This window comes from Podarcis filfolensis (assembly GCF_964270895.1).
Source record: "Podarcis filfolensis genome assembly, chromosome: 5".
Lineage (NCBI taxonomy): Eukaryota > Metazoa > Chordata > Lepidosauria > Squamata > Lacertidae > Podarcis > Podarcis filfolensis.
Window position 1 is genome coordinate 20,243,319 of NC_139608.1, and position 24,172 is coordinate 20,267,490.

General features: G+C 44.1%; 3 protein-coding genes across 3 annotated transcripts in view; 2 read left to right on the forward strand and 1 right to left on the reverse strand.

Moving 5' to 3' along the window:
* LOC310762436 (uncharacterized protein) overlaps nucleotides 1-24,172 on the forward strand; it is a 232,719-nt gene that overhangs the window by 73,759 nt on the left and 134,788 nt on the right. The gene's annotated exons all lie outside the window — the stretch shown is intronic.
* Nucleotides 1,174-24,172, reverse strand: part of GFM1 (G elongation factor mitochondrial 1) — a 33,869-nt gene continuing 10,870 nt past the window's right edge. The window contains exons 7-15 of the mRNA XM_083613282.1: nucleotides 21,626-21,780; nucleotides 19,600-19,684; nucleotides 19,284-19,421; nucleotides 17,214-17,315; nucleotides 16,528-16,584; nucleotides 15,955-16,092; nucleotides 15,398-15,480; nucleotides 2,660-2,822; nucleotides 1,174-1,388 (exon numbers count right to left, since the gene is read on the reverse strand). Of these exons, the coding sequence (XP_083469408.1) occupies nucleotides 1,209-1,388; nucleotides 2,660-2,822; nucleotides 15,398-15,480; nucleotides 15,955-16,092; nucleotides 16,528-16,584; nucleotides 17,214-17,315; nucleotides 19,284-19,421; nucleotides 19,600-19,684; nucleotides 21,626-21,780 (1,101 nt within the window). The 3' untranslated portion in view covers nucleotides 1,174-1,208. The remainder of the gene's footprint in view (nucleotides 1,389-2,659; nucleotides 2,823-15,397; nucleotides 15,481-15,954; nucleotides 16,093-16,527; nucleotides 16,585-17,213; nucleotides 17,316-19,283; nucleotides 19,422-19,599; nucleotides 19,685-21,625; nucleotides 21,781-24,172) is intronic.
* LOC310762433 (latexin-like) lies at nucleotides 6,547-15,506 on the forward strand. The gene is made up of 6 exons (XM_083613558.1): nucleotides 6,547-7,121; nucleotides 8,449-8,511; nucleotides 9,945-10,122; nucleotides 11,525-11,661; nucleotides 12,485-12,547; nucleotides 14,891-15,506. The coding sequence occupies exons 1-6, from the start codon at nucleotides 6,726-6,728 to the stop codon at nucleotides 14,987-14,989; spliced, it is 936 nt and encodes a 311-aa protein (XP_083469684.1). The 5' UTR covers nucleotides 6,547-6,725; the 3' UTR covers nucleotides 14,990-15,506.

A 24,172-nucleotide genomic window follows, 5' to 3' on the forward strand; every position in this document is an offset into this window, starting at 1 on the left:
ATGAAAAAGCAACAGATAAATGCACACAGAGACATTAAACATCTGCAAACAGCAGAACTGCTTGGGCATGCCAAAATATATAACCTAACAATAATAGAATGAGTGTTGGTATTGAGTGCAGCAAGGATTACTTTTGCAAAGTTTTCAGAGTCACCTAAACAGACCAAAGGAACTGAGTAAATCAATTAAGAAAAGAACTGGAATGTATTAACTTTGGTTTAATTAACTGCTGATCAAAATGCACGACTATTAGCCATATGATATACACAGAACATCCATCTTCAGAGGCAACATAATCCCTGACGAATGCACGATGGGATCAGAAGACAACAGGGACAAATCCATCAGTGACAAAATCCCTGGGCTACCTCCACTGGTGGATACAGAATGCCAGGTAATTTGTATATGTTCAAGAAAAAATATTGCACACAGATACAAGTTAACATCAGGGCTGCATTTGTTTCCAATACAGTATCTAACAGCCAGGTCTCAATTTTGAGCCGTCTTCCATGTACTCATTCGTAATGAACCGCTCTGTGATTTTCGAATGAAGGGCGGTATACAAATGTAATTAAAAAATAAAATGAACCACCAACAATGTGTAATTAGTGCTAATAACACAACTAAGTACTGAACAGAACAGAGATGAAAGTGTTTGGTGTTCAGGAGACTTATAAGTATACCGCAGAGGAGTAAGTGAAAAGACAGCAACAAGTCTGGCGGAACATTAAGTCCAATAAACTGATTATTGCAAACGCTTTATTCCATACATATATTATCTTGAGTTAGCAGACGCACACACATTATTATGGGAAAGAGTAGCAGCAGGAAGCATTGGCATTAACTATGGCAAGGAAAAGAAGGGGAGGCGATGGAGAGACAGTCACGTTTGACCTTAACAGCAACGGTGAGGCCAAACAGGGAGAAGGAAAAGGTGTTCCCGAAATGAGAAACAACATGGGAGAAAACATGAAATATGCAGGTATGAATATACAGATCAATGAGCTTCCTCAGAGAGAAGAAGAGTTGTAAATTGGGCAGAAGTGAACAGCTTTAAAATGAAAGGAGGAAAATAAGCTTAAAGTTGATGCAGAGAACGCCAGAGCTAGACACAAAAGTGGCAAACTGCATAGCAGCAACTGCAGTATTCACAAAACTATTCCGGATAAACTGCAGGGGGGAAATGGAAATAAAGAATCGCTATGTGGTTAAGGTTGGAAGCGCCCCATCTCTGAAGCAGTACCTTGTTTCAAGGCTCCTTCACCAGCTCGGATGAAAGCGATTTCGTTGGAGTCCACCATGTGACTCGCACCGTCCTCTAAGACGAACCGTATCCCGGAAACCTTGTGAGCCGTCAAAGGGCCTTTTTCGCATGCCTCAAGGAACCCCTAGGGAAAAAAAGCCTCAGCGTTAGCGACTTCAGTTCAAACGGTGGCAAGTCCTTTGACATGCAGGTGGCTGGAGGAAATGTGTAGACAAGTAGGCCTTTGCAGCCAAAATGACCATGCCTGACTTGAAAGTGAAAGGACCAACAAAACTGGTATGTTAATAGTTCTCCGCAAACAATGGTTTCCAACTCAAGGGACAGCCTGGAAAACACACTCACTCCCCCTTCTCTCTCTCCTGCGCAGAGCAAACTCGAAACCAAAGTGATTGATGAGCTAGCATTACAGGTATACCAACATTTACTATGGTTAATTTCTAATTTTTTATTTCAGTGTTTATATACCACTTTCATTTAAAAAAAAAAAAGACTGCAAGAGGAACTTAATCAAACTAAAATGCTGCATATAAAAAGACAAAACATCAAAAACCCATAAAATAAGATTCTACTCACTCATTACCCACAACAATTCCACATCCACTTTCTCTCAGTCGACCTGCATGCACACCCACCCACAAACAGCCTCTGTACCTACAATGATAGCTCAAAACCATGGTCTCTTGGCACACCTAGAACCCTGCTCCAAATTTCAGCTTATAGAAGTAGGATATGAAACAGATTTGAAGGGTATCTTACCAGAACCATCACCTTTTTAAAAACAAAAATTAAACAGTAACTTTACCAAAAGGTAGAAGATACAGTCTCTCTTGTTTTCAAAAGAAAGAATCCCTCTCTGCTTCCTTCACCACTTTCACAAGAGCAAGTCAACATGGACGAACTGCAGGCATTTATTTTATGATGATGGCAAAAGCTAAGCAGAATGCAATGGACCAGCCTATTTAAGGAATGCACTTAGGAAAGACAGTCAAAGGGCCCGAGGGCATTTAAAGAATGTTTTCCACAGAGATGCAAGCAGGAGGCAGAACCAAAGGACTTGCCGTCTACTTGAAGGCCCAAGAAAGAGGTACCAGAAATCCAGTGTCAACCAGACTAGCTTGAAATCACCTATGCATTAAGAATAAGAACGTATCTTTAATGCATTGGAGTGGTCTTTCTCTGCACTTTTATTACCTAGCAAGATTCTCTGGTGTGTGGATGCCTGTGTGCGTACTTTTGAATTCTTGTTTTCATTCCCTTGTGTCTTGCTTTTACCATTTTCCTGCTTTGATCTCATTTGGCTTCATAGCCAACCTGTTTCTTGAGAAGATGCCCATCACCAGCTTGGGATCCTGTCAAAACTGCATTGACTGGGGAGTGGGGTGAGGCAGACCTCACCTTTTCAATGGCTGGCACAAACTGCTTTGGGATATTCGTTCCCACCGTCTTGTCAACGAATTCCACCTTGGTGTAGTCTTCTTCCTCCAGAGGCTCTAAATAGCCTATCACTTTGCCATACTGGCCTGCTCCACCAGACTGCCTTTTATGAGTGAAGTCGAACCTGTGAAAAGACATAAACTCAGCAAAAAGAAAGGAAGGGAAGCAATGCCTATTCATTTTGCTCAGCACACATGCATAGCTCAAATCCTGGTCTTTAGATCTACAAGCAAACACACAATGTTCTCACCTGGGTGTTGGCTCCCACCTAACAAATAGCCAGAACTTCCCTGTCCCCATACAATCTCTTGTAGAGGACTGTACAGCGGTACCTCGGGTTACATATGCTTCAGGTTACATACGCTTCAGGTTACAGACTCCGCTAACCCAGAAATAGTGCTTCAGGTTAAGAACTTTGCTTCAGGATGAGAACAAAAATTGTGCTCCGGCGGCGTGGCAGCAGCAGGAGGCCCCATTAGCTAAAGTGGTGCTTCAGGTTAAGAACAGTTTCAGGTTAAGTATGGACCTCTGGAACGAATTAAGTACTTAACCTGAGGTACCACTGTATGGAGGAACCACAACCCAAACAAGCTTCTACAGCAGGGATGAGAAACCCCAGGCCTGTCTCTCCTCCACAACACTCCCCACTGGCCTTGCTTCACACCTCCCTTGAGAGTTTGTGCGTTTTAATATAAGTGATGTTTGGACTCGTTCGGAGTTTTGGACTCGTGCGGAGCTTGATGTATGGGTACCCCCAACAAAATTTAAAATTTGGCTGGATAATTTGGAACTAATGTGATTTAGATAATGTGATGTGATTGGCCTGTTAATAAAAATTAATTTTTTAAAAAAGAGAGAGAGAGAAACCCCAGGCCTGTCTCTCCTCCACAACACTCCCCACTGGCCTTGCTTCACACCTCCCTTGAGCGTTTGTGCCTGGCTGGAATATGTCCTTGAACTGTGGTAATGCTTCTTGCTTGCCTGCCTCAAAGGCGGAAAGATCAGGTCTGCAAGTGTATATCGAAACTAGCATACAGTACTATAGCAAAATTCATATTCATTATTTTGCCCGCACTGGCATGTGACCCCCCCCCCAGAAGGCTGACCCAGAAGGGAGTGTAGACCTTGGGTTCAGAAAGATCCTTCCTCCCTCTACAACCAGACCATTTCCATGGTGGTATTTTTTGGAGCCTCTCCAGTTATGGAAGCAGCAACTGGGAGGCTCCATGCAAGAGTCCTGCTCATACTGACATTTCCCCTGTTCGATACCTAGCACAAGTTGGAATTGGCATGGAGAATAAGTGGCCAGTCCACATGTCTCTGCTCTTCAAAGCAAAGGGCCTTACGCTGTCATGGTGACTCAGCCTGTCTAAAATCAGTCCCTCTGCACTCCGATTTGGCACAGGAACATGCATCTTATTGGGACAGGATGCATCTTATTACTCTCTGAGCCAGTCGAATGCTCAGTCTCCAAGTTCCACTGCATTTTAGAAAAGAGTCTTGAGAGGAAGGCCAGCCCAGAACACTTTGCTGCTGCAGGTGACAGCCAAAGATATGAAAGGAAGAGGAGGAGGAGGAGGAGGAGGAGGAGGAGGAGGAGGAGGAGGAAGAAGAAGAAGAAGAAGAAGAAGAAGAAGAAGAAGAAGAAGAAGAAGAAGGAGAAGAAGAGGAGGAGGAGGAGGAGGAGGAGGAGGAGGAGGAGGAGGAGGAGGAAGAAGAAGAAGAAGGTTTAGATTTGATATCCCACTTTATCACTACCCTAAGGAGTCTCAAAGCGGCTCACATTCTCCTTTCCCTTCCTCCTCCACAACAAACACTCTGTGAGATGAGTGGGGCTGAGAGACTTCAAAGAAGTGTGACTAGCCCAAGGTCACCCGGTTCACCAGATTATGAGTCTACCGCTCTTAACCACTACACCACACTAGTATCCCTTTCTTGGCATCGAGCGAAGGGGACACAAGCTATTTTCCAGCTGATATGATTGGCACTTCTTTCGAAGCCCTATCTGACCTCTGGAACATCCAAACAGCTGGGACTGAGTGCCCTCTCCCACTCTGCTGTCACTGCAATATGAGGTTGTGTTTTGGCTGAAGTGCACTTTTTTTTGCACCTTAGTTGATTAGTCAAATGAGTATTAACTTATGCTAACTTATGCAAACTTCATCCTGAAATAAAGAATAGCTGTGGGAAGAAAACCTTATTTGTGGTTGTTTCCGATGAGGCATGCACATATTTTAGCAGGCACCCTCTTGCTATCAGCATCGCTCCCTCCTGTGTGAGAGAAAAAGAGGAGTGCATTTTCTATGAGCCCTGAGTGGTGCTGCCAGACCATCTCCATTATGTCCTAGTAAAGCTGCAATCCTAACCCCATTTTATCTGGGAATAAGCCCTGTTGAAGTAAATGGGATTTATTTCTAAATAGACATGGTTAGGATTGCACTACAAAGCTGTCCTACTGGCTTAGGCCACCAGCTAAAACAAAAATGCTTGCTAATCAGCATCAGCATCTGTTCACTGTTGAAAATGAGATGATAATGCTGCATTTAACTTTCCAGAATTTTTTATTGTATTGTTGCATATTTGTATGATTTTTCTGAGCTGCTCAAAGAACTCTATGGGGTGGGGTGGTCTGACCTATATACAGTGATTCCTCGGGCTACAAACTTAACTCGTTCTGGAGGTCCATTCTTAACCCGAAACTGTTCTTAACCTGAGGCGTGCTTTTGCTAATGGGGCCTCCCGCTGCTGCTGTGCCGCCAGCGCACAATTTCTGTTCTCATCCTGGGGCAAAGTTCGCAACTCAGAGAAACTACTTCCGAGTTAGCGGAGTTTGCAACCCAAGGTACCATTGTATATAAAAAACAAATACAGAAAGTACTGGACTAGTTCCTTTGTGTGCAGACTGCATTTGCTGGTTATTTTTGACACCACAACCTTTTCTACTTCCAGTGGTAACAACAACAGCACTTTATAGGAAACACAGCAGAAGTCCAGGACTTTATCACTGTAGCAATTTGGCAGCAATGTCCTCTTCCATCCAAAAAAAGAGAGGAAAAAACAAAGCCCAGAGTTCATGCTCTTTTAAACTACAGTGGTTTGTGATGTATTTATTTAGTTTTGTAAAGCCTTCCATGGTAGGAATAGAGAAATAAGCTGTCCAGTACAGTGATACCTTGGGTTAAGTACTTAATTCCTTCCGGAGGTCCGTTCTTAACCTGAAACTATTCTTAACCTGAAGCACCACTTTAGCTAATGGGGCCTCCTGCTGCTGTCGCACTGCTGGAGCACAATTTCTGTTCTCATCCTGAAGCAAAGTTCTTAACCTGAAGCACTATTTCTGGGTTAGCAGAGTCTGTAACCTGAAGTGTATGTAACCCGAGGTACTACTGTATTACAGTCTGTTACTTAATATCATTATTTTACTTATACTGGTTCTCCAGCTTCCTTTGTAATTAACTCTTTACAGGGCTGAAGCAGTGTGTTCCTTTTGTATTCTTACAAAGATTAATAAACCTAGTTTGTTTGTTTTTAAAGCCTCTCACCCCACAGCTGCCCCAAACTGCACGGATATTTCTTATTTCAGAACACTTCGGCCGCCGAGTTCATATTCCAGATGAGAAGCCATCTAGAGGCACAAAAGGGGATGGTGATGCTCCATACGGCATCGGAAGAAGCAGGTTGCAAGCTTTTGCCGAAGTAAATCACCTTCATCCCAGTCCTAACCATAAGTACTTGCTCCCTGGGAAGCATCGCGTTTTTGAAGCTGCGCAATTACGAACGATTTCTCTTGATTTCAGCGGGGTTTTATTCGGACGTCATTCTCGACCTCTGCCAAAATCCCTTGGCTGCGGTCCCGGGAATCCCATGAACTCCCAAGCAAACATGCACGGATCGTCCTGTTTGTCCTGAGCGGCCCAATATATACACGGATCTTTGGAATTTTGACCTAATGGTTCATTTCCAAGCGCTCCCGACTCAACTCTCTTCCTTCTAGCTTCGCCGCGCAAGATCCCCCCCCCCGACCCAGATGTGGAGCCCGGGCGGGCAGATGTTGCGCCTCTGCGCCCCAGCAGCCCCCGCTCGGCTCGCCCTCTTCCTCCTCCTCCTCCTCCTTCTGCCGCCGCCGCCGCTTCCTGGTTCTCTCCCGCCGGCGGCGCAAGAAACCCCATTGTGCGCGGCGGCGGCTGCTGCAGCCACCGCCCAGGCCGAGGCCCAGCCCCACCGCCGGGCCCCCCTTCCCGCTCCGCCAGGGAGGAGAGAGCGGCGCCGAGGCCTCTCCGAGCGAGCCGGCCCCATGGAGATCCCCCCGTCGCACTACCCGGCCACGCGAGCCGCCGGCGTGGTCGAGAACTACATCAACTACCAGCACGGCAGCCCCAGCAAGATTTTCGGCGTGCGGGAAGTGCGCCAAGCCAGCCGAGAGGTAAGCGGGGCCGGGGATGGGAAGGCGCAGAGGCGCTGCTTTCCTGCGCGCACGCTTCCCTGGGAAACAAAAAAACCCAAAACACCCCCAGCAAGCCTTATGGCACCCTAAATGCTACCGCAGGGCTCTTCCTTGGCTTCGCTGCTGCAAAAGGCTGCAGCAAAAGTCGCGCTCCCCAGATTTAACTTGGAAGAAAGGCCCGTTTAACGTGGCGGGACCTGCTTGCAAGTCCATCTGCAAAGCATCTGGGCGCCTAAATAAAAAGGCGCTCGCAGAGTCTCCGCTGCTTTCTCCTCCTCTGAGCAACTTCTCTGCAAAGCTTGATTCCTAAAAGGGTTCGAGGCTGAAGACGCCAATCACTGCAGAGGGAGCAAGCGCGCGCACAACACCCTCTTCCCCATCTCTGCTACTTTTTAATCCAGGCGAGCGGGGCTCATCCTGGCCCGCGAGAGGCGACACTTTCTTTTCAACAAGGCGCACAAAGAGACCAGGGGCTGCGCCCCAAGCGATCGCCATGATCGGCAACGACAACAGTTGTTGCTATAGCTTTCTCCTCCCTTTGTGCGCCACGTGGTCCAGCAGCGGCAAAGCACCTGCCCCATCGATCGGTAAAAAACGAAGTCCACAGAGTTATCTCGCCTATTCAAGGCGGAGTAAACTCGTTGCCTTAACCCTTCTTGTTCCAGGCTTGCCTCTAGTGCCAGTCTCTCCCATGGGCGGAGGGGAGAATCTATCACTGCTGCATTATAGGGATAAGCTGAAGAACCAGTTGCACTAAAAACAAACAGAAAGCCTGGTTGATCCTGGCAACTGTTTGCTGTCCACAAATAAGAGCGCTAACCTTTCCGAAACAGGCACACACCTGCAGAACCCCACCCCAAATCGTAGCTGGTAGAGAATGCCCCAGAAGTGTCTTTTGGACGCTTAACTGCACTACAAGAATTCTCAACACGTCATAAGCATGTTACATCCGTTCCAAAGTAGAATGATGCTTTTTATCCACCTTTCATCTCAGCAAATGTTCTAAATAATGGGGTACTTCGAGGCAGCTGGACACTGCTTTTAAACACTGGGCACTAGCTAAAGTTAAGCATTTTTTTACACCTCGCTGATTTCAGCAAGGGAGTGTTAAGCTTACCTACTGAGTTCAGTGGGCTTTAAACATGCTTGGCCTTAAAAAAAAAAAAAAACCTTCCACAGCAAGTTAACTGTTTGTTTTTGATACGGATACTGAATACATAAAGAATACCCTCATATTGTTAGGGTCCCTGGCAAGTCCTCAGAAGTCGAAGTAAGATAAACAACATGTACTCTCTTTGTACTTCAGGAAATTCCAGGTGTTGGGCACAAATATCGCCTGAAGTTTGCAATGGAAGAAGAACTTCAGAAAGTAAGTCCTGCTCCTTTGTTTGTTGTTAGTTGGGATTCATTTACGGCAAACCTCAAGAGGGTAAAGAGTAGACTGTATCACTGCCTGTATGATTCCTGAATGAGATTTCTCCAGCCATAAACTACCTGGAAACCACTTCAAAAAGCTGAGGCTGGTTCTAGGACAAGTCGACAACACCACATTCTTAGGCTGGTTTCAACAGCCCCTTGGGCACCCTGATCCTAAATTCATTTATCAAGATGCTGCCAGGAGCCTAAAACTTCCATGCAACACGCAATAAAAAGCGGGATAGGTTCCTGGCAGAACTCTGGGTTATCACCTCAAAATGAAAATCTGAGAGACTATATTGCTTAGATTATAGATTCATATTCATCACTCTACGTGTATGAATCAGCCATTACAAACAGAACTGTGATAACCTCATGTGTCGCATCAGTCTTCAAAGGGGTAAGAAATCAAGTATGTACAGACTTGGAAGGGACCTTAAAGACCACCCTGCCAACACGGGAGCCCCACGACCACATTACAATAAGGAACTGCATGCAAGCCACTTATTTGTAGCAGAAGCATTCGTTGCTTCTAGAATATAAAACTTCAAACAGAGTTTATTTTAACCCTTAAAAAAATTGGTCCCTGACCTTGACACCCCCCCCCCCAATTTCATATATGCCCCTTGAAATAATGGGGTTGCATTGACACAAAACCGCATCTTGCTAATGGATCTGGTACCCTCTGACGGAATATCTAAACAAATGCTCCTGCTGTTTTTGCATAACAGTTCACATCACCAAGGAGCAGACAGCACACTGCAGCTCAAATCACCCATCGCAGCAGGAGTGGGGAACCTTTTTCGCCCCAAGGGCTGCAAACCCTCCTGGGCAACCTTCTGAGGGCCACATGCAAAAATGGGTGGAGTAATGAATGCAAATTTTACCCTTGTACTTTAGGCAAGTTTCAACACAAACTCACATACACCCCTCTCTGTTCAGACAATCAAGAGGCATTATCAGAGTTCAAAGACACATTTGAGCCAGGCAAAAGCACTTTTTTTGGGGGGGGGGTTAAGCAAGATGAGAGGTGTTGCCCAAGGAGAGTTCTGATGGCAAAACAGAAAGATCTAGGCCTGAAGTTCCCTACCCCTGCATTATAGGATGATGCCACAACAGGGGGAGATGCAATGTTCAATAGCAGAGCAGCTGAAGAAAAGGGGAAGAGAGATAATACACATAACACTTCTCTTGAATAGAGAGCAATATACAATTATTCTGAGCAAGGATTTCGGTAAGAGAAGGATATGGATATTCTAACAGTAATGATGGCTATTTTGGTTAGGTGATATTGGTAAACGAGGGTGAAGCAAAATGTGTTTATCATTAGAATAGCAAGCTCCTTCCAATGAAGTTTTTTAACTTGTCTGATTATTTCTCCAACAGGGCAGTCCTGTGAACTGCACCGCTGAAATCCTGTATCATCACGGCGACCCACATGTCGCTCCCGAAGTGCATTATACAGTGGAAGGGGAGTTCGGGACAAATACAGAGGAAGCAGACAACAAGTTTTACAACAGACTCAAGAACCTGCCAGACCTATTAGAGGCACAAAATCTTCCAGGTTAAAATTAAAAAAAAAAAATGCCACTTGAAATTACCTTTATGAATGAGGTGTCAAATGCTGAACTTAAGGTTTTGAAGTAATTGGTAAATGTTGCCTGCAACAAAACGTTGCAGCGTCTCCTCCCTCCTAACAGGCATGCTTCTGTTTTGGATTCCATCCAGCCATTTCCTCTAATCCCTTCTCTCCCCCCCCCCTCAACATTACGTGTGGAGTATGCTCAGACATTAGGCCACTGTGATTTTTTGCTCCCTTTTGAAAAGGTTTTTTTTGTTCCCTGAGCATGCTGCTCTTTTGTTTCTCAGTGGCTCCATTTTGGTTGCCACTCATGCTACTAGGAGGGAGTGGATGCTTGAATACATGTCCCACAGCTTTTCTTTTGTTAAGGTACAGGGAAAGAATATGGGGCTCAAGGACCAGTTCTTTACTCCAGTCCCACTTAGGATGAAAGCAGCAAAGGGCCAAGAGAGAAAGTCTTGGTAGACCTACATTGGCTGCCCCTGCTTTAAAGCAACTGCAACTAGATCTTAAACAATGTAAAAGTGGAACGACCATTCGCGGGATTCAGCTACTGTAACAGATTACAAATAAAGTTCTCAAAAATACAGCTCGTTGCCATGTAAATGGATGACTTGAGATGATCAAGCAAGCTGATCAGCCGGAGACTGGAACGTGTCTGCAACAAGTAGCAAACTACACGGAGCTGTGTTATAGTACATTTAGTGTGTGCAACAGATCTCTGGTGCAGAATTTGGAGAGCCACCGCTTTCATTTTCAATAAAGCAGGTGTAGTATCTCTATAGCCACAAATACGGAAACAGGTTTGCGGTATACAGTGGACGCTCGGATTGCAAATGTGATCCGTGTGGGATGCACGTTCTCAACCTGCAGCGGTGCATCTGCGCACGCGCGGGTTGCGATTTGGCCTTTCTGTGCATGTGCAAAGCGGGATTTAGCGCTTCTATGCACGTGTGACCGCTGAAACCCGGAAGTAACCCATTCTGGTACTTCCGGGTTTCGGCGGGTCCGTAACCCAAAAAAACACAACCTGAAGCATCTGTAACCCGAGGTATGACTTTATTTCCAACAAATAGCCTTCTGCGGCTATGAGTCCCTTGCCCATGGTTCCTAGTCAGGATGGGCCAACTCACGCAGTCCTGTTATTCCCAAACTTAGCTCTGCTTTTTTTTTCCTGCCACTGGTTGCCAAACAGAAATCCAAGTTCTGCATGAAAGGTGGAGTATTCAGACTGTGCAAAGTTGAGACATCTTTAATGAACTTTTTTTGGGGGGGGGGATTGGCACAGAATGCAATTCGTGTCTAGGAATTACTTCTTTAAAAAAAAAACTATACATGCTTAACACTTTCGCAGTTTGATTAAGCTATTTGTTTCTGTTGCCAGACAATTTTGGAAATGTCTCTGAAGAAATGAAGCCTGTTCGGCACTTAGCCTGGGTTGCCTGTGGTTACGTAATATGGCAGAATTCGACAGAAGACACTTGGTACAAAATGGCAAAAGTGCAAAGTGTCAAGCAAGTGGTAAGTGAATGGATCAAAGAGGGGAGTCTGACAAGTTGTCCTATGGGAAGAAGAGTTCACAGTGGAGTGCAAAGTGAAAGTGTTTTTTGAAGGAAGTCACAAAGTGGAGATTCACATGGGATTCTCAGTGTATACTTGCCTAAGAAAGCCTGACCATATTATTAATAATAATAATAATAATAATAATAATAATAATAATAATAATAATAATAATAATTTATACCCTGCTTCTCCATTTTGGCTTAATTTTTGTTAAATAAATCAGGATATGGTGTAATATAATATGTCAAGTGTGGTTGTTCCTCTGAGGTTGTATTTACCTAATTTTAAGGCCTGCTGTTATTATATCCTGATATGTAAAACCACAGAATTCTTTTTCCCATGACTGTAGATAAGGGAACAGTGCATTTTACTTCCTCTTTAAAGGGAAACTCTTCTGTCCAGTTCTCCTGACCAAGCCCTAAAGGATTTCAGGTCACAAGAACCCAGAAGCACACAGAGTCTCCATAGTGATTTAATACTAAGACAAAAACAAGCAATGAGTCAGTTCTAAACCCATTAAATTGTTTATGGAAACAAGAGCATTCCTTCTTATAAGAATAGAATCCCTTTTCAGAATTAAGGAACGGCAGAGTTTTAAATGATGGGTCTTTGCCTTCTGGATGTTAAAGGGAAGCAAGGAAGGAAACCTAGTTCCTCCTGTTAGTTCCAAGTTCAGTGTTTCCACGCTCATTGAACATTTGAAAGTGGTTAGCTGTACATGGGTGGCAGCCGTACTTACTAAAGTCAGGGTATGGTTTCCCCCCTCTTTTGTTGGTTGCAGAAAAGGAGTGATGATTACCTGGAATTTTCCTATGTGATTCTGATCCATGATATTGTCTCCCAGGTAAGTAACAGAATTGTAAAGCAAATAAAGGAAGGGGCGGGGGGAGAGAAGAGGACCTTTCCTGCAAAAAGCAATCCTGGAACAGTGATCACCACAGTATCAGGATGTTAGGACAGGAAGGAGCAACTCAAGGGCCCCAGAGCTGTTCACAGGCTTGTATCAGGATAGCCAATGGAGGGCCCTGCATTTAATATGGGACTCCCAACTCCCATAGATGATGGCACTTGTAGATGAACAATACCTGGGAGGACACGTCATTGGCTAGCCCTAGGCTTCTGTGCAGTCTGCAGAGTACAGCAGAGCATGGGATAAAGACAGTCTGAAAAGCAAGGCACTGCCAACCTTCATGGTTAGGCACAGGTCTCGGCACTGCTTCAGAACCAGGACTAAGACCCATGATACGGAGCGACAGGATTCACCTTTCTCAGAATCTGTATTCATTTAAAACACAAACGCACACACAAACTCAAGCTCAAGATACTTCTGGCCACAAATATAAGACTCGAAGGGTGTTGTCAGTGCCTGCTGCACTCTCAGAAGTTAGATTCCCAAAGGTAAGGAATAGACCCATTGGGCAAAGGAGTTTGCAGGTGTTTTTTGGACTAGATGGGGCCCTTCCCACTCTACAATTCTATAAGCAGACTTTGCAAAAGTGCAGGATTCCACCAACTGAGATTTTTTTAAAGCAAATGTGCATAAACTATACGGGTCACAGAATGCATGGTGCAGAATTTGCGTTGCCTGTTAACACTGATACAGGTTTCTATTCACCCGCAATCTGATCTACAGTAATTAGCACCAGTTCACTCCTACCATGAAAGCTTCACTTCCCGAATTCTACAAGCCAGCCTTCCACTAAAGGCAGAGGATAAGCCTAGGCTGTGTCCTCCTCCACCCTGGCCAATTAGCCAACCCTACTTACCTAGATTACAGTATGCATTTATTTAAAGTGTGGAGGACACAAACACACACAGCCCTGACTATATCCTACCTTGAAGCACCCAGACCCTTTAGCTGCATTTTCCTAACTTTACTAGCTGAGCACTCCAAGAAAAACCAGCTCTAGGCAGTCAGAACCCTCAAAACAGCACACAGTGGGGAGAAGAGGGGAGATTGTTCAATACAGCAAGCAGAAATTTCACCCAGAGGTTCTGTCATTAGAAGGCTCCTTCTGTCAGAGGAAGGCTTTGGATTCAAACCGTGACCCCTCCCAGATTAACCCCAACTGTGCCATAAGCAGAGAACAGGAGTGAACAAAATGCCCACGTCCATCTCGTGGGTGGGTGCCAATTAAGCAAATCACTCTAGATCCCCCAACTATGCAAAAGCGCATGCTACACAGGAAGGCAAGCTTAGCCAATCTGACATCAGATATGTAAACTTGTTGATCCACCATATTGCAGTTGTACATACCTGCACACAAATCACAGTGCAATGAATCAGTTTTCATCTAGTGACACCTCTTACGTACTACAAATGGCTTGTATTGCATATCTTGTGTCTCCCCCTCCTACCCACCCTGGCTTCTCTCATTTAGATTAAGGTGCAGGAACCAAAATCGTTATATAAGAAGGCAACACCAAGCCAGAAGTACAAAGGAAGTCCACAAGAGGATATAAACCAGGGGTTGGCAACCTAAGGCCTATGGGCCAGTAGCAGCCCACAAGGCTTGTCTAACTGGCTCATGGCGACCCCTGCTGCCCCCTGCCACCAGCTCTTACCAGTGCGGTGCGGGGACCAACTTCCGGGTTGATGGCACCTGTGCGCATGCGCACGGGTGTTCCTCCGACCTGGAAGAGCGCGCGTGTACACACGCTCTGGCCCATCCTCCAACGGACAGAGCGTCAACCGGCCCATCCTCAGATAAGGTTGCCGACCTCTGATATAAACCTTATTCCCAAGTATTGTGAGAACAAAATTTGTAGATGGTGACCTAGTGAGGCTGCTGTCTATTGAACACTTCTGGTTGCATGGTTCCCTATGTGCATGAATTGGGCAGAGAACATGCCTATATTACAGGTTTGAAATGTCAGCCTTGAAACAACACTGCATGAAACAGTAAGGTGTGGAGGAACTACCTGGCAATATTTCAGTGAAACAATTCTCTCCTTTTCCTGCCATCCACATTCTTGATTGCCTTGCTCTATGAGAGTCACTGCACTTTATTAAGAATTCCAGAGTTGGAAAGAGGAGGAGGAACGAAATGTGACCTGGCCCGAAGTTACTAGATAGGAAAAGAACGTGATTTTCCAAATATGCAGAGATAACAACGCTGTTCCTTGGTTTCTCTAATACCTTGGCTGTTCTAACATTTGGGCTTTTATTTTTTTTTGTAATCCACAGGAGATTATTCCTTGGCACATGCAAGTTTTATGGAACCCGCAGCATGGAGTTAAAGTCACACGGAATAGCCGTCAGCCAAAACGTGCAGCGCAGGATTAGCAGCCACAACTTTGCCCCTACTACAGTGGTACCTTGGATCCTGAACGGCTTAGTTGTCAAACAAATCGGCAAACCAGTGTTCTGGTTTGTGAACATTTTTCGGAAGCCGAATGTCCAACGCGGCTTCCAATTGAGTGTAGGAAGCTCCTGCAGCCAATCAGAAGCCGCGGCTTGGTTTTCAAACGGTTTTGGGAGTTGAACGGACTCCCGAAACGTATTAAGTTCAAGAACCAAGGTACCACTGTATTAGAGGTTGTTCAAATGTCTTTAAAACAACTTTGTACAGCTAGAGGAAGGGCTATAAAATAGGCTTACACAGGTTCAGAAACCCCTACATGCATAAGGACCAATGCAAATTATTTCCTGGCCTCGGTGTGGTGGCTCTCACATGCCAGAGTGAACACTTACGGTACAGTTGCCACAATGCTCTCTCTGAATGCTACTTTAGGCTTTCCGGTCTCACAAGGACAACCATATTCTCTTTCCATTCTCTAGGTAGAAACAGCACACACAAAAATATACTGATTAAAATGTGTTGCCAAATGGGTAGCGCTAAGCATAATCTCACCTAATTATTCCCGAATGCTACCTACAATCACTGGGAAAATGTCAAGCCAACATTTTCCAGCTGTAGTATCTCTCTAGTTAGTTAGAGCTTCTTATATCTGGACCAGACAGAAGTCCACCCACCCAGAGCAGATTTGGAGTTTTTTGAGTAATTTTTTGGTCCACATCCTGTACATATGCAAGATTTCTGACCTTCTATATATACTTCATGAGCACGAACCACAAAAAATTGCTAGCACAGACCCAACTGAAGAATTATAACCGGCACTGTATAATTTATACATAGCCAGATATGAAGCTGGGGAGCACAACTAAACTATAAATGCTGAATTAAATAAATACTTTTGCCAAGTGAGACTTGGTAGCACACTTTACCAGTGCAATCTTGTAACAATCACCTGTGCATAGATTTCCAGGTGCAGTTCTCCCATTCCTGAAACAACGGTCTCTTTGCTCTCGCTGTCAAAATGAACTCTGAAAGTGGGGTCTTCCCTCGTGAAGCGGTTAATGCCTTTTGAAAACTTTTCCAAGTCATTCTAGAGGGGGGGGGGCGGGGGAATAAACAAGGGTAAATTAATGTCTTTCGCATCATTGAGTACAACAAGATAGTCAAAAGTCCTGGGGTTACAGGACAAAATCTCATTAAAAAATGGAGCTAGATGGTTTCTATAAACTGTAGGGTATCAATGGAATGTGTTGGCTTCAGAGCATCACAAACTTGAGACTGCTCCACTCAGTACTGCATTGACAAGTAAATACACAGCTAGGATTGATCACACATAATTGCCAGGGCATCAAGCCTATTGGAACTCAGCAGCAGAAGAACCACCACACCAAAGGCTCAGCTTCTCCCGAACATAAGAACCAAATGCAACAGAAACATCACCATTTTCCTCCAAGAAAAATCAGATCACAACATTCCTTCCAGATAACTTTTACTATTCACCCTTGTTTGGACTTCCGATGCCTACCTTGTTTGATGGCTTCATTGCCACTGAAATGACAGGATCAGGGACATGAATAGATTCCTATGAAAGGGAACAGAACACAGAAACCAAAGAAGCATTTGTTAATATAGAAACACTTGAAAATTATCTTTCCAGATAATTATCTTTACTTTTAACACTCAAACCCACAAGCAGCCTTCCTCTTTCTTTCTAGGACTCGAAATTTATGGGGTTTGTTAAAACGAAAGTTTCCTAATAAGGGATCAGATCCTGGTTTGTAGTCAGAAATTAAACGACAGTTTCCCTGTTTGGATGTTATGGATAAATCAGAATTTTTTCATTATGGCATTTAAGAGAAGGGAGGAGAGAAGGAAGCATGAGCGGGCATAGCTCTCATCTTAATAAATTGCGATTGCTACATCTGAATTGTGCTGTACTCTTCATAGAAGGGCTGGATGATACATTTCTGACCATGCTCGTTCATTTCAACAGAATGCAGAACTGACACTAGCATAAACTGATTATACTTGTAGGTATTTTTTTTAAAAAAAAATGTAATAGCTGTAAAAGCAGACTCAAAATAAAACCTTTTTTAAAAAAAGTAAAAGTTTCTTTAGTGCAGCGGATATTTAGATTAAGGAATAACATCTGAATTGAGATTTTAAGAAATATAAAGAGAACATACAGTTCAATTCAGAGGAGGAACTTACCATGGAAAGGTCAGTGTTAGATTTTTCTGAAAATGTATCCCCACTAGCACAGTCGATGCCAAATAATGCACAGATGTCTCCTGCATAAACTTCTTCCACATCCTAGCAGAAACAAAACAAAAAAATAGCATTCTAGGTGCTTTTTATGGTATTAGGCAAGAGTGCAACCATTCTACAGCAGTGGTAAGACCTGCATGCATAGTCTATCCCTGATTATAACAGGGTTCTCCTAGATTCCAAGCTGCCACTAGAGGCTCTCAGTGTTTCAGTGGCAAGGAGTACCTATGCCCTTGTTCCAGCTGGCTGACAAATTATAGCCATAGCTACCATAGTCTAGGTTTCTGATAAGCTCCTGACTGGACTACTGCAATGTACACTGTTTAGGGTTTCGCTTGAAGACAGCCCCAAAGATGCAATTGGTGTACAGTGCCACTGCCCATTTGTTGTCTGGGACAGTAAAATGGGATCATGCCACGCTGATCCTGAAAACTCACTGCTAAGCAGCAAAGTCTGATTCACGCTGACTGGTAAAGCTACCTGATTGCCAATATGACAAAAGCCATTTCACTAAAAGCGTTTTTACTATCAACTTGAAAGGTAACTTTTGAGACTGTACTGAGATGAACTTGGAGACAAATTTAGCCCTTAAGAATAATTGAAGAATGGCCCATTTTGGCCTTACTGTTGAAAGATCAGTGGGCAGCCATGCTAGCTTCCACTTCCAGCTGTTTTTATAGGGCCGTGGTGCTTAAAAGCTAACTGGGTCAAAGGAATTGACTTGGATTCCCCAGGCAGACATTTTATAACATCATGGGAATGTTTCGATTTTTTCGTTTTGCGAAGTAAAGGGGTTTTCAGGGCAAGGGGTGGATAAAATAGGGGAGCAGTTATGGCAAAATGTTAATTGTTATATAACAGGCATGTCCAACAGGTCGATTGCGATCTACCGGTCAATTGTGGGGTGTCTGTGGTCTATCGCCCCCCAAAAAAAGCTCAACAACTCTGATCAACCCAATGGGTAGATCACTGCCAGTTTATTGATATTGGGAGTAGATTGCAGTCTCTTGGAAGTTGGACGTGCCTGCTATATAAGCCTTCCTGAGCTTGCAGCTTTGGTCAGCAGCTGTTTGGTTTTTCCAAAAGAGGGCCACATATTGAATGGAGCAGCAAAGGCTGGCTGGCAAGGGCTCTCGCTACACCCTCCCATGGTAGCTGAGACTCAGGCAAAGGGCTCTTTAACCTCTTCCTCCCCAGTGGGAACAGAAACTTTAAAAGGGCTCTTGATGACACTGAACAGCAACAGCTGTATCTCCACCTTCTGCATCCTGTCTGCCTACACTACATAAGGCATGAAATGCTGCTGTTCATACTTCTTCTCAATTCACATGGGAGAAAGCAGCTACAGAGAGGTGTCCTCAGGATCAAGGGCGAAACTGAGGGAGGAGATGGCAACAGTACTGTGCTGTACAGTCAAGCAGGGTATCAACTGAAAACCATATACATGTTTTTGGAGAGGAAACAAATTTTAGGAGCAGCATTTATCTGCAAATAAAATCCCACCGCACAAGCAAGGAGCTGAAACACCTTTAACTAGAAATGCCTTCTCTTTGACCCAGATTGCATACAAAGAAGGCCTTAGCGCAGCGGTTCCCAAAGCCTTTTTTCCTCATGGACCACTTGAAAATTGCAGGTGGCCTTGGCGAATGACTTGATGACTATTCTACTTGTTGCAGCGACAGTAATATGCTGTGCTTGCTGCGGTATGCTTTGCAGATGTAATTTCTATTGCTTCTTTTATTTCTTGTATTGCATTTTCTTGCATTACGCTTTGCATCCCATAGAATCTGAATCGTTACAGGATAGAATACAACATAAGAAATAAAAGAACAAATACAATTTAAAGATCAATATGAGTATTTGATGCAGACGTGATAGGAACCACCTGACTGAAACTCGCCCAGGAGCCACAGTTCAGGAACCCCTGCCTTTGTTTACATCTTCTTCACTGAATGGAAAGGGATTGAAGTGGAATAAAATGCCTCACAGACTGGGTTTTGCCTCGACATTCACCTCCATCGTGTCTGCATGCATGCGGACCAGTCTTGGCACCCGGACCTTCTTCCCAGTCCTGGTATTGTAGATGGAATCGCCTTTCTTCAGCATCCCCTGATAAACACGAACGTAGGTGAGCTGCCCAAAACGCCCAGCCTGCAAGCGGCAGAAAACAGCAGCCAGTCAATCAAGGGAGACAAAACTTTAGGAAAAGCAGAGGGAATCAACGCAACACACATCCTGAGGTCTAGAGCAAACGGCCCCTAGGAGCTCTGTCCCAACAAGTTTCAGCTCAGTTGTCCTTAGTTAGAAAGTTTTGTCGGAGGAGACCTACCTCAAGTTTAAATGCCAGGCCCAAAAAAGGCAAGGAACTGTCTCTGGCAGAGCTCAGCGAAATCATAGATTTTTCCTTGGAATCCCTTGAAGAAGAGAAAAGTTAAGTTTAAAATGCAATATTTCTACGGTAATTCTCAATCCGTTCTTTATATGGGGATCTGTTCTGAAGGACGATCTAATGAGCAGCCTTAGCAGGCTCTGAAGACCAATGGCAGATGTAGAATTATTAGTAAGAACAGCCTTAGTTGGGTTTATGTCCTTTTTCTATGTGTTTACCAGTTAAATCCGTCCTACCTGGTTTCTATGCAGGTTTTTAAAGGAAAACCCTTAAAAATCCACATGGATTGTGTGTGTATCCTCACCTTTCCCCCAAAGGAAAATTTAAGAGGGGGTCGAAGCGCAGCCTCTCCTTTCTTCCTTTACAGATTTTAGCCACTTGGAGCAGCTAATGTATGCTAAATCCTGCTGCATGGATTTAAAGAGTTCTGCAATTCCCTCTGGAAGCAATGGGCATAAAAATATGTCATTGATCTCAGAAAGAGTGTAAGGGGGAAATTATGATTGTCCCCCTGGGTCCAGCAGCTTCCCCACCTGCCATGCAATCTCCCCGAGAGTGACTGCATGTCATCACATCCTGTTGCTCCCAGGGGGAATTGGAGAGACATTTTCAACCCGCACAGCTAGATCCACATGGGCTAACTGATTCCAAGTAACTGGTACATGAAAGTAAAGCCCAAAGGGTCAACTCTCAGGTCACCTCATTGCAGAATTGGGAAGGAGTCTTACTCAATTCACACGTCTAAGGAGCTGCAGGTAAGGTGTCTGCTGTAGAATCTGAACTCACCAAATTCCTTCCTAAGAATTCTTAGGCTTGATTTTTAGCCAAAACGTGCACTGCTGGAGGTGTAAGTGAATTAATACATATCTTTTGGAGTTGTAAAAAAACCGATGCATTTCTGGACAGAAGCACCCAAATATTATACGGACAAGTACAGGCTATGATCTCTCAAGAAATCCTAAAATTCTCCTTTAGATAACTTCATTCTGAAGTCGTTAATACTGATTTATAGCTGATTACTGCACCGCCAACATACAGCAAAACAAGTGTATTTCACAAAAACGGAAAAATAAAGACATTCTTATAACAGAATAAGGAAAATCTGGTGAACTCTCTTAATGTTATAGCTGAAAGAAACACAATTCATATTAATGAAAAAAAGAAACCTACTGAGAGATGGGCCTTGTCTTTGCACTATGGAATGACAATGTAAATGATGCTGTTTTTCCTTTTAATTTATTTATGGTACTATAGTTTTTCTGTTATGTCACTCCGTTCCCACCTTCAGGTATCATTTCCCTTTCCTATAATTGCTGCATTTACTTACTCTCTATTTTTGAAGTTGTTTTTTTTTTTTACCCAAAACATAAATAAATCTTAGTCAGCCTCTAAGCATCTTGCAGTATTGGATTCTGTAGAGACAGCCAAAAGGGTTTTTTAAAAGAAGAAGAAGAAGAAGAAGAAGAAGAAGAAGAAGAAGAAGAAGAAGAGAGCTGAAGGTAGTTTAATAGAAACGTGCCCATTTCTTTTATCTACTGTCACCTCTAATCAAACGAAGTTTCCAGGGTTTTAAAGGACTACAAAAGCCAGCAATGCTCGTTTACTAGAGACAACAGTGGAATGAGCATCCACATCACAAGCAACAATGCCTCTATTATATCACCTTCTGTTCTTTCTTTTTTAAAAGATGCCTGATTAATCACTGGGGATGAGAACAAGAAAAGACCTGCAGCTTTTGATGTGTCTGCCACCTACAGGCCAAACAGGTGTACCCACCAGCTTAGGAGACGAAAGCATGCCTCAGACAAAGTGGGCTTTATCTTACAAAATCACTGCCTTTCATCTTCAACCGTAGCATAGGGTACTTAGTGGCCACATTATAAATAAATATAAATTTTTCCTTCAATTTAGAAAAAAATAAGGCCTATGCAAACTAGATCTGTTTTCCTCCACTTTCTGTACTTACTCCTGGTTGGAAATTGCGTAGTTCTGGACTTCGGATGGGTTTGGGAGGTATTCCAGAACAGCATCCAACAGAGGCTGCACACCTTTGTTCTTCAGAGCACTTCCTACCAGCACAGGTGTGAAGGATTTGCTGAGTGTCGTCCTTCTGATTGCAAGCTTGGGAGAAACAGAACATTCACAGCGTTAACAGCTGGGTTCTTAAGGGCACTTGGCATACAAGAATACAAGGCACCATGCTTTCTGCTCCCCACCAAATGAAAACAATTATCAGAAAAGCAATGTTTGTGACTACACGATACAAAGAAGGACTTTTTCAACTGTGGAAAGAAGCTTTAAAACAGGACACCAGCTCAGTTTTTAAGCTGAACAAAGAGGCTTCCCTGAAAGGTTTGCTTTCTTTACGTATCTCAGGAGGTGGCCAAAATTCACATAGAAAACAAGTCCGTAGTGTAATCATCACACTGCATTTGAGTGCGAATGTCATGGTGTCAAGGATTAACCTACTAGATGCAAGAGAAAGCAAACGCCAAAAGGGAAAAGAAAGAAAAGTACACATAAGCACAAAGCTGCTACCAAGTAGAAACCGGGATTTGTTGGGGTTTAACAAGCTGGAATAAAAGCCACAGCCAAGCTTGCATTGCAGCAACTACAACTGGAACAACGCTAACAGGTTCGAGCCCCACAATGAGCAAAAAATTCCTGCATTGCAGGGAGTTGGCTGTACTTACGGTCTTCAAACAAAAACATCCTGAAGGTCCCAGGCCAGAGAGGTTAGGCTGGCCTCAACTAAAGCCAGGGCTTTTTCGGCTGTGGCTCCGATCTGGTGGAACACTCTGTCACAAGAGACTAGGGCCCTGCGGGACTTGACATCTTTCTGCAGGGCCTGCAAGACAGAGCTGCTCCACCAGGCCTTTGGTCAGGGCACAGCCTGATTCCCTCATTTGGCAATCTTCACAGAACTTTAGCCTAATGGTTGCCATCAATTTGAGTTGAATTAATTTTAATGAAATGATTTTAGAATGTTGTATTATTTTATTGTTGTTAGCCGCCCTGAGCCCGGCTTCGGCTGGGGAGGGTGGGATATAAATAAATTTATTATTATTATTATTATTATTATTATTATTATTATTATTATTATTAGACTATATGACCCTCGTGGTCCCTTCCAGCTCTACAGTTCTATGATCCTATCAACCTGGGATAGTTCGGTTGATATCCCTTTGTTGTGACAGGGGGCAAAACTCTGTGTATATCTGTAATGGTGCAGCAGCTGTCGTTTCGGTTCTAGCCCTGCTCATTCCTGTCGGGGCCCAGCCTGGACCTGCCACCAGATGCATTTGTCTCTAGACCTGTGCTCAGGGCCTCCAAGATCAGCGGCTCAAGCTAGGAAAGGGCCAAGAGCCAAACTCCTGTGACAGAGACCAGGCCTGGCAAACCTAAAGGTTTAATACCATCTGTCAGACTGGAGAAGCCAGCCCTGTACATCCCTATTCCCTTCTAGGTTGGTTGAGGACTTTGGCTCCACATTACCTTGGCAGGCCAGATCCCTTAGTGTCTGAAGTACCAAGTTTAAGCCCTCAAAGTACCTGATCTTCCTTCCTCTCCCTGCAAATAGAATATGGCATATCGCAGACAGGAGGCAAGATTAGCACCCTGACTGGAAATATCTATGTTCTATTCACAGAAACTGCAACTCCCTCCTTGCCTTTCCCGCAGCCCCTTTATTTCTGCAGATGACTTTTGTACCCTGACTTCAGCAGCTGCGGCACACCAGTCAGGGTTTCAACCTCAGGAGTAATGTTTTGCTGTCAGCAAACGAGATGTTTATTTAAGTCCATGATGCCTAATGAGCATGCAAGAAGAACCCAATGCGTTTTCCATGAAAAATTATTTTAAACCAGAACTTGGCTGCCTGCCACCAGGCTAGAAATCCATCACTGGGGACAAATTAGCACAAACAAGCCTGCCTCTTGGCCTTTCCACAGCCATTAAGTAATTTGTAATTAATTAGCTCTGGGAGAAGGAAGGCAGGGGGAGACAAGGCCGCTTTGAACCAGAAAACTGTTTTTGCCACCCATATGACAAATGATTTTAAGATGATGTTTTTTTCATCCTAGAGGCAGAGCCACAGGACGAATCGACTACTTTGACCACATGCACATCACACCACACCTTTAAAGCACTATGAGAACACTTTAGACAGTCATGGCTTCCACCCAAAAATTCTGGAAGCTGGAGTTTGTTAAAGGGGCGGAGAGTGACAGTTCACAGAGTGGCTTAACAATCAATCTCTCTTCCAAGGGAACTCTGGGAATTGCAGCTCTAAGAGATGAATAGGGGAATCCTAACAACTCTCTGCGCCCTCAACAGACTACAGTAAATTGTTATCATTTAAATGTGTGGTGTGGCTGTGCCCATGGCAGCATGCTTACATGCCTAAGAAAATGCTTTTTAAAATGTTGCTATGTATCCCCAACTCTGTAAGAGGAATATATCTCTTGAAGACTCCAACCAGGCTACAAAAGGAGCCTTGTAGTCCTGTTCATGC